The sequence below is a fragment of the Branchiostoma belcheri genome, unplaced genomic scaffold (assembly GCF_001625305.1).
Source record: "Branchiostoma belcheri isolate BF01 breed outbred unplaced genomic scaffold, Haploidv18h27 scaffold5, whole genome shotgun sequence".
In the NCBI taxonomy this organism is placed as follows: Eukaryota; Metazoa; Chordata; class Leptocardii; order Amphioxiformes; family Branchiostomatidae; genus Branchiostoma; species Branchiostoma belcheri.
In genome coordinates, this window is record NW_017804131.1 from 3,555,240 (window position 1) to 3,574,539 (window position 19,300).

Below are 19,300 nucleotides of genomic sequence, written 5' to 3' on the forward strand. Positions count from 1 at the left end.
AGTCGCCCGAAACCTTTACTGAAACCTTATGTATCTTCTGTGAATATACTGAGGCACGTTAATCTGTTCCGTTATAGCTTGAGATTATATAAGACAGTGATTCGATCGCCTATTTCTATTAATTCCAGCCGCCTCCCGCAGCCTGGTACAGGATATTACACGCCCAAAGTCCTGTCACCGAAACTCAAATAAGGATGGCTTCCAAGAAACTTACTTGTTGACGTCACTTCCTGTCTGATCCCCACGCCTTAGTTTCGCTGAGTACGTCGGCAGAACGTACTGCGCCTGCGCAAAACCCCAATGTTCACGGATTTCGTTAGATTTTTTGGCCAACGTTGCATCGGAATTTTGCCTGTTGCAGAAGACTTGGCCAACGTCGCATCAGAATTTTGCCTGTTGCAGAAGACTTGGCCAACGTTGCATCAGAATTTTGTAGCCTCCTTCGCAGTCTTGTTGGGCGTGGGCGTAATTTTTTCTGTGAACTCCGCGCGGAAACCTTCTCTCCGTGGCAAAAGTCCCTCGGCAGCAAATCGTCCCTCGCGGCGGCATATTACTCGCGTCGCTCACAGAAAAAATTACGCCCACGCCCAACAAGACTGCGAAGGAGGCTAAGAATTTTGCCTGTTGCAGAAGACATAATTTAACATTAACTTTGAGGATTTTTAGCACCTGTATTGCATAAGGATTGCTAGTATATATGTTAACACAAACGAATTCTTATACTTTGTAATTTCTATTTTCAGATTTATCTAACCCTGTCGCGCCGCGTTTGATCTGATTGTCACCATGGTGCGTGTTAACAACTGTTGCGGATGCTGTGACCTCAAGTCCGGCACAATCGCCGTCTCCATCGTGTACCTGGTAAAGGCGCGGTCACATTTCCCAACCCGGGGCCCGGCCGGGCAGTCGTTTGGAACGAAAATTATGATATAAGACAGCATAACACAAAAAAGTTTTAGAAAATTAATCATGAGCACTATTTGTGTATGCTCTTAATACAAGTTGTTTATTTTTCGTTCACGCAAACAACCCGGCCGGGCCCCGGCTTGGAAATGTGACCATGCCCTAAGTAATAATCGCAAATTAAAAGTCATTCTCACGTACAAAAATGTTGGCATACAAATCACACATGTAGGTGTGCAGTTCTTTTGCTTCCCCACATCACACATAGCCTGGGTACCATCCTATTTGTATGCCGGGGCCCCCATACTCCCCCATTTCTTAAGCTTAGGCCATGTTGATTTGATTATATGGATGACATCCGCGCGCGCATGAATTTTTGGCCGTTTCCAAAAAAAAAGAAGTTTTCAACCATACTGTAAATCATACAAAACAGTTGCAAAATGAACAAATTTATACCGTAAGTTGCAAAAAAAATATTTGAAAACGATACCAATGTCGTAGAATGCCAAAATCAAACAAGAAAGACGAAAATGTAAAGAAATGAATACTCTGTGCCCTTTGTTCAACCTTCATGACCGCGTAGATTTCATAATGAAAGCAACTTTTTTTTTTGCAAAACTTTTTTTATTCGCACGCTCGCATCAGTTTTGGGGTTCCCAGAGGATGTCATCCATATAATCAAATCAACATGGCCTTAAGTCACATTTTAAACGGCGCCCGTTCGTCATGTCCTCGACCTAGACGCCGGCCGGCGTCATGACGCCAAGCGTGCGCCGACTGTCAGGGTCACAATTAAATGTTCCTTTACGGCTCCCTGTCGGGGCCTGGTTGTGCTTCGGCCGGCGGCTTCTAATTAATATTCATAAACTTGTGGTCCCCTTGGCAGCCGGTTTCTGTCAGGGACCCGTCCGATGCCCGGTCAGTCTCCCGTCTTGACCCGTGCGGCTTGCGGTAGGGTGCCGACCGGCTCTTACAGTTCGGCCGGGCAGCTTCTACATCCTCAGCCAAACACTTTCGGCAGTTGAGAAAGACATTATGCCTGTATTTTATTTGTCCAGGTCCTGGCTATCGTGAACATGGCGCTGGGCATCGCTGGAGTGGTTGGTACTAAGGGAGGTATGTTGTGCAATTTCTTTTTTTCTTTTCTTTAGAATTTGACCCAAAATATCTTATCAACTAGAAGATGTAACATTTCACTTTGTGGCTCGGTTGTTGACAAACGATGTTTGCTTACTTTCACCGTTTTGCCTTCTGTTTTTTAATGAACGTTTTTACTGTTTGCATACTGTAAATGCTGAAATATCTATTCCACCTCATGTATGAGTATGAAAGTCTGACCTACATAGATCTATCCAACCATTGTTGTCTTGTTGTATTTTATTCCTACAGTTGCCACGTACGTCGGCGTCTCCATTGACGCCATAATGCTTATCCTGTGCATCCTCCTCATCATTGGGGCTTGCATGGTTTGTTCGTGTTCTTTTATTATTTTTCGTCAGCATGAGATTATCAATATTTGGATAAAGTGTGGAACTGAACTTGATAAATGAAAAGTAAGTTGTGCATTTTAATCTGCCACACTTATTGTTTACAGTATGTGTAACAAGATGACTGAATAAAGTTATTTACAGTAATGTACACTACTTGAAACTGCTTGTATTTCAGAGTTGACAAAGGTTGCTCTTCTATCTAGCAGTCAGTTTGTGGAAATCATACTCACTGTACAGTTGAAAAAGAAATAATGGTAAAAGTACCCAATTTGTCGTGTAGAATGTTCACTCCCACACAGAGAATGTTTTCAAATGTATATCTTATAAATTGTTTTTGTTTTTCTGAATACAGGACAACCCCGACCTGTGCATGGTGTGGGTGGTTGGTGCGATCGTGTGGTCCGTGCTTACAACCATCATAGCTGTTGTGATCTCCACGGTGTTCGCCGCCAACATTGCCGAGCACCGGGTAAGTTATTGTTTCTACACGTAAAGAACTATAGCCTGCAATGTGCTATACTGTACCGCTGATCATTAGTGGCTATCATTAGTGGATGTAGGTTTTGTTTAATGGCTGTCAGACAACATTTCATCAAGTGCTCACATTTTTAATACTAAATGATCGGACGTATTTTTTAGCCGATAGAAATGTTGTGCATTGACGACACATTACAGTTCCGCAGTTCCCTGTGACTCGGTGCACGGTAATAACATTACATGTACATCGACTCTTACACGTCCATCGGACTGTTGACTTCCATCAGGCCTTACACTTACATCGGGTTCAGTTACTAATTGTACGATGCTTTAATTTATACTAGGGTCTTGATCCTGACCTCCCTATGCCTACTGGGGCCCCGGCTACCGCTGGAGTTGCCGCTGGACTGATCCTGGGCTTGGGTGTCGTTTGGGCCTTTGTGGCGCTGAAAGTCTGTCTGGTGGTGAGTTCAACTATTTTCCCCACAAAATTGTAATTATCAGCTTTTGAACACATTTTTAAATATTTCCTGACAGCTACACCTCTATACAGACCTTTTATTCTGAAAATGATCGAAGTTTTATGTATGTTAAGTTTTGTGCCTGTTTTATCTGTTTCACAGATCTACAGCGCCATCGTGGTGTACTCCCATGCCCAGAACCTGCGTGAGGGTGGCGGCAGTCCCCCACCTTACAACCAGTTCGAGGGGGCAAAGGCTATATAATCACTGGTGTGTAGAACAATTGTATAAAACACATGTCTTTAAAGCTTCAAACACCTCCATGAACAAGATATCATTGTGTTGGAACAAGTTCGAACTCTATACTAAAGATATCATGGCGTAGAATAAAGGAAGTGGTCTTCAAAAAAGGGCTGACACGAATCCGCTATGTTACGTTCTGGAAAGGAAAATGGCTCATGTTTTCCTAATAAAATAATGAATATACCAACATCTTTGCATTATATTATAATGATGATATATCAAAAACATTAACATTGAAATAAAATTTAACCACAAAATGAGTACTTGGTCATAATGTCAAATGCATCGTGAAAAGAGCAGATCAGATAGAAAAGGAAATTGGAAAATAGTCTCTGTCAATATGCTTGCTCTTGGCCAGCTCTAACATGATTCTGCTCTTTAAAGAATTCTGTTGTTCTGTTGTTGATAATGTCTTTCTTCAAATATTTGGAGGATGGAGACCAGAGTGGGCACATGCCGGACTACCAACATACCGACCATTGTGTTCATATTGTACCCAAGACTTCAAATTGTCAACTCTGTAGCTTCTTTATATTTAGTTGTTCATTTGATTATTCCTGTTTGCAAACGTTCCAACGAGGAGTGACTAGACATGACAAAGTTAAACAATGGAGATAGAGATTATCGCACGGGGTTGTTTAAGGGAACCAACTTTGTATACTTAACGGTTATTTGTACTATTTCTTAAAAGGTGAGACTGGTACCGGTGTTAGTTACCATGTACCATGAAAAATGTCCGATCATGCATGCGCAAAGACAACTCCATGTACCAACCTGCTGTCTTCGGCATTTTGAAACTTGAAACTTTATTTTCAATACAAACATAGCAGACAAAAGTCTGAATTGCGTTAGTATTTACCCACCATTGAGCTAGTTTTATATTATAATACACAAACTGTGGGTATTTACAGTTTTAAAAGTAAATTCTTAATTTCTATATAAAATATTTACATTTATATTTTTACATTAAGGTTTATCAATCATTACCCGGAGTCTGTATTCTTCTTTTGCAAGGAGTTTAAAGTCTGTACATTTAGAAGCTTGTTGTACTCATGCATTATCCAGAACTCTGTGCTTGTCTTGAGTAAAATCTGGTTTTAGACTTTTCTAGACCACAGTCGTTTTGGCTTTTGGAATGCACTACATGTGTGCAGTTGTATCTTTTCTGGTTAACTTTTCTACAATTTTTTAAAATAAAGACTAGTTTGTCGGTGTAGCATTCATTGTCATTTTTTAAATAGTTTTCTGGTGTGTACGGGAATAATATCCGATGTTCATTGTCATTTTTTAAATAGTTTTCTGGTGTGTACAGGAATAATATCCGATATGTGAATTAATTTGAAATAAAGTTTCTCGGAGTTTACCATACAGTAAATCTATTATTTCGTTATCGTGCTTACAGAAGCACAACAACTAGACACTCGGCATCATTTATGATCCCGTACTTCTTTGAAGCCATCGCCGATCCGTGAGCAATTCAACAAAGACTCATTCAATAGACTAGAAACACGAGTAAATAAAAATTCTGCAATTCTGTTGGTATTCTACCAACACCAACCCATGTTATCGAAAGTTGATTGCAAGTTCTTGCCCGTAGGCTAATTGCAAGTAACATGAAAATAAAGAATGGACAACAGGATGGGTAACAATATAGTATGTGGCTACTCTAACTACTAAACACTAAATCAAAACGAACGTTCAAACATAAACGGTTCTAGAGCGTTTTGAACATACAACATACAATATATGTTTATGCAAAAACAAACCGAGTGCGTTGGGCATTGTTTTTACTGTACCATCAGTCTGACAGGAATACGCCTGGCGGTTCTATTTGGCGGTTGAGGAAGGGCTGTTGGTAGGTGTAATATGTTTTTTTAGTGCAAGGAGCAAACATTATATATTATGCCATCCTGACGCGCCTCTATATATAATTGTATGCCTATAGAGCTATACATGCATATGACAACAACAAAAACAAGAACATTTGGAAATATATATGAACCTTGGAGGGCAATAATACGCTCTTGCATATTATTGTTTTAAATTCATTGTTTCTGTCAAGCTTGTTTTCTATGGTATTTCTGAAACAGGCTAGTTCCTGGTAATCTTGTTCTCTTCCACAGGTCTACGGTGTGATTGTTGTGAACTCGTTTGTGGAGAGCATGCGGCACGAAGTCGTCAGCCTGCCGCCTTACTCACAAGTGAACGAGTCTTCTGCGGTCTAGGTAAGGAACCTACTACCCCTATATATACCTGTTTATAAATATATATGAAAACACAGCACAGTCACTTTTAGTTATTGCAACGTCTATATGCAGTATAACTTGTATTGTTGCTCTGGGTCAAAACAACATGAATTCTGTCATTGAAACAAAATTGTTAAACCCCGAGATGATATTACTAATTCAACTTTAACGGTTCCAGAAATCTACTACTACTCGGAGGGAGTTTCCACGGAGAGGAACATCAGTACATGGACCAGGACACGCATCTCAATCTTTTATGCATTATAATTATTTTTCACTAGTTTTGTATTGTGCACGCCCCAACATAAGTTGATACCATACCACTATGTTAATGTGTAAAATGGGTGTTACAGAGAGAGAGTAGGCGTTTAAAATTTATAATCATGTCTTGTATGTATCATGTCACCTCAATTTTATCACAACACAATTTTTCCAAAGCCAAAATTCATTGCACGACAATTTTGGTACAAGGTACAACATCTGGCATCTACGGCTACGATATCATGTATATAAACACAACAATGATATAACACGTTTGTTACTCCGTGAAGGAGGTCAGGACCTCCGGACGGAGTGTTGTAATCGGCTGATTTTTCATGTTCGCAGTCAAAACACTGGGTTCTCTTTGTGTAATCGGCACGCAATTTTATACGCCGTCTGCGGGCATGCCCGTGTTGATGCACAAATGTGTATTTTTGCCGTTGCTGCTTTCGCGGTCAATGTAATATCGCAGACGCACCCCTACAATTACGAGGCGAATTGGAATGGTCCAGAAAAACGCGTTGTTTGGAATAGCAGTGGGGTTCAAAAAAGTTCATGCAGATACGGGGTGGTTTTTATAAGTGGTTCCAGATGTTTTTGCCCATGGTTAAGCGATGCCAAGTTTTTTGGAAGATGTTCGCAGCCAAAACGCATTCTTCCGTACGTCGCATTTCTGTGTAATTTCGCATGTGGTGTTGCATTATGTCCGGGATGATGCACGTCTTTTTATTTTTACCGTAGCTGTTTTGATATTGGAGTAAATGCTTATTTTCGAAACATCCCCATTTCTTTGAAATGGTTTCGTCCGTTTATGCAACTGTTACTGCGCTAATACCCCCGTCACATTGCGCGTAAATCGATCGGCCGACTAGATGGCGAGCTCTAAACGACATTTACGGCCGTAGTACGCCCGATGTTCCTTCGAGCATCGCGCGAATTTTCGGGATCGCCGGCGATTTTTTGGAGTCGGCCGAAGCTCGCTGACACGCGAAACGTGTTCTTAACATCAGCGACTAGTCGCCGGCGATTTTTGAGGTCGCAGAGCTCGTTTCCAGCTCGCGCGTACCTCGCCCGTAGCTCGTCCCTGTACGGCCGAGAGTCGACCGATATTCGGACGTACATCCCACGAGTCTCGGCCGTATTTCGTCTTTGAAAATCGGGCGACGGTCGCTTAATACGGTCGACCCTCGCGCGAGCTTCGCGAAATATTCGGGCGACCCTCTTCCGTACCTCGCCCGACTTACGCAAAGTTTTTAAAATCGTGCGTGCTTCGAGAGACCTTCGTGCCAGTGTCGAACGAAGGTTCTACGAGCCTCGGCCGAGCTCCTGTGATGTTATTATTTATTCAGCACCTGTGACATTTATTTCAGATTGCATTGAGAGTATACTGTGTAAAGTTTGCAGGAGCAACTTCCCATTAATGTTAACGTGATTGTTTACGTTATGTTTACGAGAGAAGTATAAAAATAGACAAAATCGTCCTTTTTGTCCTTTTGTTACATCAACATTCGTTAATCAACAAAAGATGACGAGGTTTTAACTATATATGGCCAAATGCCTAGATTTTTACCTCAACTGATTGAACGCACATGGTATCCTTTACTCTTGTCCCTTTAGGAGGTGTGTGGCCTTATTTCAGATGATTGTATAATAAATTGACTTTTACACTTGTTCATTCTGAAATGAGGTTGACTTTTTTCTTAGGGTGCCCACAAGAACGTCATGTGATAGATATTACTTACTAGTTGAAGTTTATATTGCATGGGTCTTTTTACCTCTGTCTACTTTAAAAATTTGTTGACATTGAATGACTAATATTAATAATCTTGTATACTATTTTAGACAAAAGTATACAGGCAAAGTTTCAGAACAATATATCTTATTAGCTTTGTTCAGGTACACGTGTATAAAAATATTTTGATATAATGATAATTATTATGTCTTGTTGTACGTTCTGGTTGAATGGTCTAGAGATCGTGCGAGCTTCGATAGATCGTCGACCGTAACTCGAGCGACGTACGCCCGTGTGTCGAGCGAGCTTCGGCCGACTCCTGTCTGGTCAAAAAGGTGGTGTTGTGTTAACCAGGCGGTAGTGTAAATTTGTGGCTCTTGTGGTAGTATTTGAGTTGGATCTTTCACAGAATCCCTGTTTATATTTCTATTTCATTCTGCCAGTCTGCACCATTACTTTGCTAAAAAAAATATTACGACAGGTCAAACATGAAAATTGTCCAAACTATTCATTTTTAGGTGGATACACTGGCCTTGCTTCATCTGCTTGCCATGTCATAGGGACTTCATTATCATAGATGTATTGCCAAGCGATCGCCCGAGCCTCGCACAATGTGACCGCGACGATTTTCAAGCCAAAAATACGCGCGATCGTCGGTCGATCTCAAAATCGGCCGATCTTTCGGCGATTGACAAATACGGCCGAAGCTCGTCGACAATGTGACGGGGGTATAATGACGACCAGTCGCGCTGTCCTGATACACCGCGAATGTGCGAGTGTTCCCTGTAGACAGTCCCGGGAGTCATTTTTTTGCACATTCCAGGAGCCAAACCAAAATACGTTCATGAACCGAGTCCAAAAAACCGAAACGTGAAAATCGGATGATCGGACCTGATGTACATTTCTCTTTCTATAGATTGTACACACAATACACACATCTTTAGATAATCTGGCCATGGCAGGTTAAAAAAAAGTAACCCTGAATCATACTAGATTAGCGTAAATGCATGTTAATGCGTTCAAAACAAGAAAAAAATTGTTTCCGGGTATTAATCTCTTGAATCACGGCGCTGAATATTGACGCAAAAATATTTCGGGCATCGCGCGCCCTTCCCGCGTCACGTGTAGGCATCTCGCATCTCTGATTGGTTGTTGCGTCTTAAGATGACTGAGCCGACGCGCGTTTAAACAATTTTTCTTTGTTCGATTTATCACACTTCACAGAGAATTGTCGCCAATGGCTACTTCTTTTTGTTGCAATATATAATACTTCACGGAGAATTGTCGCCTATGGCTTCTTGTTTCCTGATTGTTTCTGAACCGTCTAAATGACCCCAGGAGGTCAAGCCGCTATTGCGTTAGGTTGCGCAATCTGTTGTACTATTGGCTAGGCGTCCGTGACGTACAGACCTGTAAGGTATCTGGCTCTGCAGGGTTTCTTTCTGCAGATCTTTCATTTGGGGTGACGCAGGATACTGGGAAGGGACCCAGCACAGTCGGCTGTCGAGGTTTCACACCATAGGTACGTCTAACCACTTGGTCTAACTTTAAAATTTATGTTTTTGTATTCTCTACGTCTAATCGTTGGACCTTTTTGACCCTATATGCAATGAGTGGACACGGATTACAAAATTGAGTCAGCGGCTACTACGCAGACCAATTTTGCCTAAGGCCACGTTTTCTGGTGTTTTCACCGTTGTGGTGGAGTGTCGTGAATGTGGTGAAAAAATAACCACGATAAATTGCCCAAATCGCAGCGAACAATTTTCCAAATCACGGTAAACACTGTTGCAAATTATACGACCGTCATTTAGAACAACGTTACCCTGAGTACACTTGACTTGAAAAATGGCGGAGCTCGTGAGAGCCAAAGTCTCTGGTTTCGCAGTCAGTCACCTCAACCCCAGGCTTCGGGAAGCGGCTGAAAGGAGTAGAAATCTGCCAAATAGACAGATAACATGCCAGCCAGGGGAGTTACTCCGCGTTTAGAGAACGTTTAACTACAGCGGGGACTGTACATTTTGGCCTGTGGCCTTGGACGGGGAGTAGCTTAGCACAAGTGTTGATCAAGAGCTTTTGCACACAAGGAAATGACGTGCCATTTTAGCTGTTATGTTTGCACTTCCTGATTAATTCTTTACAACTAAGATTGGTTCCGCCCCTTTTTTTGGTAGGAATCCTGCAGACAGGTATTTTCCTCAGGTTTTCCCCGTTTCTGTGTCCATTTATGGTTTACTTGCTACCAGCCGAAGCATGTAGGATCAAGGACATTATATGTGTGTATAATGTCCTTGGTAGGATGTAGCAATGGCGATTGTGAAACTAGCCAGCCCCACCCTCATCCGGTCACAGCTCACGATTCCAACCCTACACTCAACACACAATGCCGCGCTCAAAAACACGTAACAGTATAGGTTAGGGTTTTGTTAGTGCAATAGGCGTAGATACAGCGTACATAATGTAATCATTGTTTTACCCTTTTCTGAAAATTAGTCTACGGGTATGTCTATACATTGGAGATTGGACTGATTTAATATTCATTTTCCCCCTAAATGCAGTGGTGTTTACATTGTTCATGAAATGTACGGCGATATAGGACAGTGATTAGTCGCCCGAAACCTTACTGAAACCTTACGTATCTTTTGTGAATATACTGAGGCACGTTGATCTGCACAGTTCTGTCATATCTTGAAATTATCTTGCTACAGTACCACAATGCATGCTGCGAATTAAAGCACTGTGTGCGAAGGCACCACGTTAGCGGTTGGTTTCGTACATGAAGTGAATTGGAATACGTCTACCTTTATTTTGATGTGCCAAGTTGGCAGGAGTGGGTTGGTGGGAGCACTTGGACAGTAACCTGTCGTGGGTAGCTTGGCACATCCTTTTTCTATTCCCCTTCCTTTGTCTATGTCTCTGTCACGTCCAAAAAGTTAAAAAAAAAAGAAAATAGTTAAAAAACCTCCTGTCTCTCTTGTCTAGTTTCCACTCCTTTTTGATTTTGTTATACCCCAATTAAAAACGGGCCATGAAGTGCCCCCAAGGCAAATTCCCAAGAAAGGCCAAAGGTGTTGTTCATGGTGCCAGACAAATTTCTCTCTTGAATTTTTGTCCAATCCAATGCACATACCACAAAGGAGGGAAGGGGTACGGGTGTGTGTATTTGCTAGCTATCATCCCACCTACATTGTTGATTTCAGTGTTACTGTACTCTCTGCCGGACCAACTCCTCTGGCATGTTATCTCTCTATATTTGGCCAATTGCCAATTTATATTCTTTCCGCCCGCCTCCCGAAGCCGGGTAGAGGCTATTACACGCCCCGATCAAACTTCTGCCACCGAAACTCAAATCAGGATGGCTTCCAAGAAACTTACTTGGTGACGTCACTTCCTGTCTGATCTCCACGCCTTAGTTTCGCAGCTTTGTTTCGCTGACACACTTCCGGTCAGCTCGCTTTGCACTGTTGGTAAAAAAAGTAAAAGATGAGCGTATCACGGAAAACAAGAATATATTATATCAACCTCTATCGCGATGCACCTGGGAATGTGGAAAGTGGAATTGTACATGTTCGAAAGAGAAAGATAAATTTGTCACGTGACATCACACTGTGCACAACAGGGTTTTTGGCAAGGCCTGGCCCTTCAAGCCGTAGACATGGTAGAGGGCGGAACTAGCTGTTGTAGTGCAGTCACTGATATGCCACTGCGATAATTAACTTTGTGAAAACGGAAGTACTGGGTGTGAGAAGTGATATGAAAAGACAAGAAAAATGTAGCCTCCTTCGCAGACTTGTAGGGCGGTGGCGTTATTATTATTATTTTTTTTGGTGATCGACGCGAGTTATGCCGCGGAGGGACGGTTTTGCGTCGCCGAGGAAGTTTTGCCGAAGAGAGAAGGTTTCGCTGCCCAACAACAGAAAAATGCACAACATTCATAAAGAAAGGTTGCTTTTAACCATAGCACATATGACAAAAGACGCATAATATTAACATTAACATTGAGGATTTTTAGTCCCTGTATAGCATAAGAATTTCTATTATAGATGGCTACACAAACGAATTCTTAAATTTGTACTTTGTATTTTCAGATTTATCTAACCCTGTCGCGCCGCGTTTGATCTGATTGTCACCATGGTGCGTGTAAACAACTGTTGCGGATGCTGTGACCTCAAGTCCGGCACAATCGCCGTCTCCATCGTGTACCTGGTAAGTAATGATCGTACAGTCCCTCTCACGTACTACACGACATAATTGGACATAATAGTACACACCTCATGTCCAAAAAATGTCATGCTAATCGTACATATAAATGTATAGCTCTTTTTTGGGGGGAAACCGTTCTGTTAGTGTTAGCTGTCGCTTGCATGCAAAATGTACCAGTCCCGTAAAACAAATACAAAAGCCAACGGTTGTTACATCTTCAATATGATAGTTTTTGTTAATCTGCTTGTATTCTATTTGTCCAGATCCTGGCTATCCTGAACATGGCGCTGGGCATCGCCGGAGTGGTTGGCGCTAAGGGAGGCAAGTTTCTCCATAATTATTTCTTTACTTTAGAAAATTTGACAGGCCAAATATCTTATCAAGTTACCTTGTATAAACAGTTCACTTTGTGGCTCAGTTGTTGACAAAAGATAGCATGTTTACTTACTTTCATCGTTGTACGTTATTTTTTTCAATGAACGTTTGCATGCAGCATTGCTACATAATGTAAACGCTAAAACGTCTCAGAGTATGAAAGTCTGAACTACCCAGGTATATGGAACCATTGTTCAGTCTTGACTATATTTTATTCCTACAGTTGCCACGTACATCGGCGTCTCCCTTGACGCCATTATGGTTGTCCTGTGCATCCTCCTCATCATTGGAGCTTTCATGGTTTGTTCGTGTTCTTGAATTTTTCTTGTCAGCATGAGATTATCAATATTTGGATAAAATGTGAACGCAATGTAAGTTGTGCATTTTAATCTGCCACACGTATTGTTTACAGTATGTGTAACAAGATGTCTGAATAAAGTTATTTACAGTAATGTACAGTACTTAGAAGTCTTCGTTGACATCGACGGACAACCAAGAGACAGTACTTGAAACTGCTTGCATTTCAGAGTTGACAAGGATTGCCCTTCTATCTATCTATATAACAGAAGTTGTTTATTGCAAATTCCTGCCCGAGGGCTAATTGCATACAGACATTGACAAGAAAATGTGGTGATACATGTATAAGACTATTTGCTGACAGGAACTTCTACGTGTACGATATACTTATCGAACCTACTATCTCTACTTAAATCTAATAACGTTGGTATACATACAGGATAAAAAAAAAGTAAATATGCAACATGTGAACAGGTAATAGGAACAATGTAACTGCTATTCTAATCTATTCTATCTTATTCAACTATTCTTGTCATGCTATTAGGGGGCATATATATAGCAGTCGGTTTGTGGAAATCATACTCACTTAAAATTGAAAGAAATAATGGTAAAAGTACCCAATTTGTCGTGTAGAACGTTCAGTTCCACACAAAGAATGTTTTTAAATGTAACGTTATATCTTATAAATTGTTTTTGTTTTTCTGAATACAGGACAACCACATCCTGTGCATGGTGTGGGTGGTTGGTGCCATCGTCTGGTCCGTGCTTACAACCATCATAGCTGTTGTGGTCTCTGTGATGGTCGGTATCGCCGCCAATATCGCTGAGCACGGGGTACGTATTGTTTCTACAAGTAAAGAACTATAGCCTACAATCTGTACCGCTGATCATTAGTGGCTATCATTAGTGGATGTAGGTTTTGTTAATGGCTGTCAGACAACATTTCATTAAGTGCTCACATTTCGGCTAATAGTAGTAAATGATCGGGTCCCAGACGTATTTTTTTTAGCCGATTGAAATGTTGTGCATTGACGACACAGTTCCGCAATTCCCAGTGACTCGGTACACGGTAATAACATGTACATCACTCTTAAACGTACATCGGACTGTTGACTTACATCAGGCCTTACACTTACATCGGGTTCAGTTACTAAGTGTACGATGCTTTATGCTAGGGTCTTGATCCTGACCTCCCTACTGTGCCCCCGGCTGCCGCTGGAGCTGCTGTTGCTCTGATCCTGGGTATCATGTGGGCCATTGTGGCGCTGGAAGTCTGTCTGGTGGTAAGTTCAACTATTTTTTGCCACAGAATTGTAATTATTAGCTTCTGACCACAGTTTTTAATATTTCCTGACAGATACACCTCTACAGACCTTTGTAAAATTCTGAAAATGATCGAAGTTTTATGTATGTTAAGTTTTGTGCCTGTTTTATCTGTTTCACAGATCTACAGCGCCATCGTGGTGTACTCCCATGCCCAGAACCTGCGTGAGGGTGGCGGCAGTCCCCCACCTTACAACCAGTTCGGGGGACCAAAGGCTATCTAATCACTGGTATATAGAACAGTTATATTGTTGACATATATGCTAAAAAACACATGTCTTCAAAGTTTCAAACACCATGAACAAGATATCATTGCGTAGAATAAAGAAAGTGGTCTCCACCAAATTGCTGACACGAATCCGCCATGTTACGTTCTGGAAAGGAAAATGGTTCATGTTTTCCTAATAAAATAATGAATATACTAACGTCTTTGTATTATATTATAATGATGATGTATCATATACATTGAAATGAAATTTTAACCACAAAATCAGTACTTGGTCAGAATGCCAAATGCATGTTGAAAAGAGCAGATCAGAAAGAAAAGGAAATTGGAAAATACTCTCGATCTGTCAATGTTATTTGTGCTTGGCCAGTTCTAACATGATTCTGCTCTACAAAGAATTCTGTTGTTGATAATATTTTTTCTTGAAATATTTGCAGGATGGAGACCAGAGAGGGCACATGCCGGACTATCAACACACCGACCATTGTGTCATATTGTACCCAAGACTTCAAATTGTCAACTCTGTAGCTTCTTTATATTTAGTTGTTCATTTGATTATTACTGTTTGCACACGCCCCAACGAGGAGTGACTAGACATGACAAAGTTAAACAATGGAGATAGAGATTATCGCACGGGGGTGTTTAAGAGAATCAGCTTTGTATACATTAGGGTTACTTGTACTTAAAGGTTAAAAAGGTGAGATTGGTACCGGTGGTAGTTACCATAAAAAATGTCAGATCATGCTTGCGCAAAGACAACTCCATGTACCAACCTGCTGTCTTCATTTGCACACTAAGGTTTATCAATCATGACCCGAACTCCCGAAGTCTGTATGTTTCTTTTGTCAGGAGTTTAAATTTAGAAGCTTGGTGTACTCATTATCCAGAACTCTGCTTGTGTTGAGTAAAATGAGCCCTTCTGGCTTTAGACTTTTCTAGACTTCACTCGTTTTGGCTTTTGGAATGTGTGCAGATGTATCTTTTCTGGTTGACTTTTCTACAAAATAAAGACTAGTTTGTCGGTGTAGCATTCTTTGTCATTTTGCTGTGTACAGGAATAATATCCGAATTCCGAAATGTAAATTAAATACGGTTTTCTCGGAGTTAACCGTACGGTAAATCTATTTCGTTATCCTTGCTTGCAAAAGCGCAACAACTAGACACTCGGCATCATTTATGATCATGTTCTTCTTTCAAGCCACCGCCGATCTGTGAGCAATTAAAAAAAGATTCGAGAAACGAGCAACACGAGTAATACTTCTGCAATTCTGCTGGTATTCTACCAACACCAACCCATGTAATCGAAAATTTATTGCAAGTTGCTGCCCGTATGCTATATATATATATATATATATATATATATATATATATATATATATATATATATATATATATATACATGTACAATGTATATATAATTTCAAGTAACATGAAAATAAATAATGGACAACAGGATGGGTAACAAAATAGTATGTGGCTACTACTAAACACTAAATCAAACCAAACGTTCAAACATAAAAGGTTCTAGAACGTTTTGAACATACAACATACAATATATGTTTGGGCCATAACAAACCGGGTGTGTTGGGCGTTGTTTTGACTGTACCGTCAGTCTGACCTGAACACGCCTGGCGGCACCTTGTAAGCAGTACTACCAGTTTTCGTGTTTTATACATGTTTACCTGCACGGTACAGCTGGCAGCCATCTTACCGTCTACATGACTCGTCAACAGAAGTAAGAATTTCGTCTTCTTTGTCATTGGTATTACGTCGAAACTTCTTCACTTAGTGTAGTAACCATTTTAGAAATCTAAGCCATAGATATGCATGCCCAATCCTGTTGACGCCAAGATGTGATGTTGGGCAGACAGACAACTACCGTGCTAAAATGGTGTAATGACTAGATACAATGAGCAGTTCAAAGGTCGTGGCGGTGCTATGGCTAGAATTGACCCTCATGGATAAAGCAACGGTCGTCCGATCCCAAGATTTTGAGTAATAAGTTGACGTTTTTAGATCCGGGTGCAGACGATCACACATCATATATATTTGGTATGGTATCTGTTGTATTGAATAACAATTACATAAAAATGAATAGTGTTATCATAACACCTGTACTTTTCAGAATCATGCAAACAGTATTTTGAGACCGAAACTCCCGAATCTGATGAGGGTCCCGCATCATGGTAACATTAAGAGTGAACAACTGCTGTGAGTGCTTTGGCCTGCGGTCTGGCAGTCTGTACATTGCAATCACATACATGGTAAGTGTTCTGATAATCAGGTTCGAATATCATGCATTCTGAACGTTATCTCAAAATCTAGGACAATAACTTTGCAAAACATGTAGAATATGTAGACAATACTTTTCTAAGTTCTTTATATAAAATAACCTTTGTTTTTGAAATTTCGTCTTAATGGATTTGTGAATAAGAGCAACAAAGTTTTATAACAGTTTCATACAATGAAATTACGTTTGGTTCCCTTTTCATGGCCCGATCAATTTTTGGTCATGACCTCATTCTCTACCCCTATTTACAGGTTATAGGGATCCTCAACATTGTTCTATCATTAATTGGTCTGGCTAGCGCAGGGGGAGGTATGTTCGTTTTTCTATATTTTCTGTGTCTTCACAAACATTTACAGTCACAAATACATGTATGAAGTGAAAAAAAATCTGGATCGTGCTGATGTCAATATTATATGCATGTATTTTATGGTATATCCTTTCATCACAATTATAATGATTTGTTTCACTCATACCTTGAAAACCTCCAGAAGCCGCAAAGTACGGTCGCATCACAGCTGATGGACTGTTAGTCATCCTGTGTATACTCCTCCTCATAGGAGTATTAAAGGTATGCCTTCTAAACGTTCGGTGGGGATGCGTTGTGGAAGATACTTCCATCTTAACGAGAAATGGCATAGAGCTACACATGTGCAACCCATTCTATCAAATAAGGGATCAACACATGTTTTCGACATTATTTTCATAAGATTTTGATTGAGACGTAATTGAGTAGCACCTATGATGATACGAAATGATATCATCTACATGGTATTTCAACGACAATTCCAACACACAGCTTCTCAATTATTATTCACCAATTGTCGGTATGCGATTAGGCCTTATGCGTGAGTTTGCAGTGAATATATTATTTTAATTCTTAGATTTAATTCTCTAAACAGAGCAACTATATCCTGTGTCTGATATGGGTTGTTGGAGCGGTCGTCTGGTCAGCTATGACCATCGTCTTTGCTGAAGTGGCCACTATCTATATCAGAAAGGTTAGCACTGACCATTACATATTGTGTGTGTATCTAGCAAAATAGAAGTGCGAACTCCTGGTAAAGGGAGTCAGAGATGACTAAATGGTACTTAAAGAGAGGAGAGCGTCAGGATGTAGAAAGTACCATTTGACAGCAAAAGCCGCCCCATGACCATCAGTATAATTGGTTTCATCGAAATGTGCAAACGTATTGGCAAATGTCTAAGATATTGTCAGTATATGTACGTCACATTTGGAGCGAGCACTTTTGTCACAATATCTAGAGAAGCTTGGAGTTCAAACTATCCTATATATTGTGACAAAAGTCCACTTTGATGTCTACATTCTTTGTTACATGTACGTTTGTATTTACAGAAAACAGCCGTCAACTCTGTTCAAACCGTGACCGGGCCTGCTCTGGCAACCGCTCTAAGTCTCATGTGGGCGATCATAGCACTGGAGTACATCCTGTTGGTCTGTTATACACATTTTTCTTTTGATATCCATCATGTTAACGTTATACATATTGAAAGATGTAGATAATGTGGCATTTTTAATATTCTTCCTAACATAATTATATATCCAAGTACAGACTGTGATCGTTTAGCTTTTCCTTCTCTGAAAAACGTTTTTGTCATGCCTGTTCAAGTGTAGACTGTGATTGTTTAGCTTTTCCTTCTCTGAAAGAATGTTTTGCCACGCCTGTTCAAGTGTAGACTAGTGATTGTTTAACTTTTCCGTCTTTGAAAACCATGTTTTTGCCATGCCTGTTCAAGTGTAAAGCATATCTTCAGCACAGTTCTACGTATGATATAACGATTGCTATTAATTTTAACAACTTTTACATGTTTCCATGGATACGATTTGTTGTTTACTTACGACACCGTTTGTACTTTGTCCATCTGCACAGATCTACTGCGCCGTCGTGGTGTACTCGCATGCACAGAAACTCCGTGAAGAAAACATCCCCCCGCCATACTCCCAGTTCGAAGATTCAACAAACCCTGTATAGTGTGGATATAACAAAGCCAGTTTAGACATTCATATGTATATCGCACGGTATAAACAAAATGTAAATGTGAAATTGCAATAAACTAGATGGCTAAAGCCTAAAGACTTTTGCAATGTGGAACAGACTGTATCTACGGTAGGCCTTGTTTATTGACTTTTAAAGCATTGTGTGTAACAAGAAGTTTGGATTGGGATTTCTCAACACGGTTTTACAAAAACCCCTTGGTGAGCCTCAGATCTTTGTAAGCGCGGTGTACGACATTTATGACAGCCTCTACTTTATACTTCGGCGATCCGGACTTCTGACAGCTACAGGGCTTTAGATCGTCGGTGAGTACACGTAAACAAGCTATGTATGGTATAGTGAAAACATAATTCATACAGCTCACTCAAATATCTGCAGAATTATTTTACATTATCAACTGTTTTGACGATTGGTCAATCCGTCCTCGTTGCTACTCGTTCAAATACACAATCTCTGACTTGTGACTCTATGCTGAGTTATTTTGAAGATGCTAAGGTGTTCATAGAAAATTGTCTTCACTAGTAATACTAATAGTTCAGAAATAGACAATTAGTTATCTTATACAAGGATTATGTGACTCGTTGTTTCCTTGTGTGACGTCAATGACAGCAAGGACAGTATAGATTTTCTGGCTCTTGGTGTTGTATTAGACACCTGTTACACCTAATACTATGTGCTACTCCGTAAAGCACAATAAA

The 19,300-nt window shown here is 40.5% G+C and overlaps 1 protein-coding gene and 1 long non-coding RNA gene across 6 annotated transcripts in view; both read left to right on the plus strand.

Moving 5' to 3' along the window:
- Positions 1–15,322, plus strand: part of LOC109479994 (lysosomal-associated transmembrane protein 4B-like) — an 18,203-nt gene extending 2,881 nt beyond the window's left edge. Inside the window, exons 1-8 of one of the 5 annotated variants that reach the window (XM_019782092.1) lie at positions 9,271–9,395; positions 11,962–12,079; positions 12,340–12,397; positions 12,675–12,751; positions 13,460–13,582; positions 13,924–14,031; positions 14,194–14,301; positions 14,735–15,019. In XM_019782092.1, coding sequence (XP_019637651.1) covers positions 12,005–12,079; positions 12,340–12,397; positions 12,675–12,751; positions 13,460–13,582; positions 13,924–14,031; positions 14,194–14,295 — 543 coding nt within the window. In that variant the 5' untranslated portion in view covers positions 9,271–9,395; positions 11,962–12,004 and the 3' untranslated portion in view covers positions 14,296–14,301; positions 14,735–15,019. Of the gene's footprint in view, positions 1–743; positions 862–1,961; positions 2,020–2,292; positions 2,370–2,745; positions 2,863–3,214; positions 3,335–3,493; positions 3,602–4,066; positions 4,851–9,270; positions 9,396–11,961; positions 12,080–12,339; positions 12,398–12,674; positions 12,752–13,459; positions 13,583–13,923; positions 14,032–14,193; positions 14,302–14,734 lie in introns of those variants that run through there. The other 4 variants (XM_019782090.1, XM_019782089.1, XM_019782093.1 and 1 more) reach the window with 4 other exon arrangements.
- Positions 15,323–16,419: 1,097 nt separating this feature from the next.
- LOC109479911 lies at positions 16,420–17,149 on the plus strand. Its single transcript, XR_002140807.1, has 3 exons — positions 16,420–16,561; positions 16,839–16,896; positions 17,076–17,149. It is a non-coding gene; the product is annotated as an uncharacterized LOC109479911 (long non-coding RNA).
- The last annotated feature ends 2,151 nt before the right edge of the window (positions 17,150–19,300 follow it).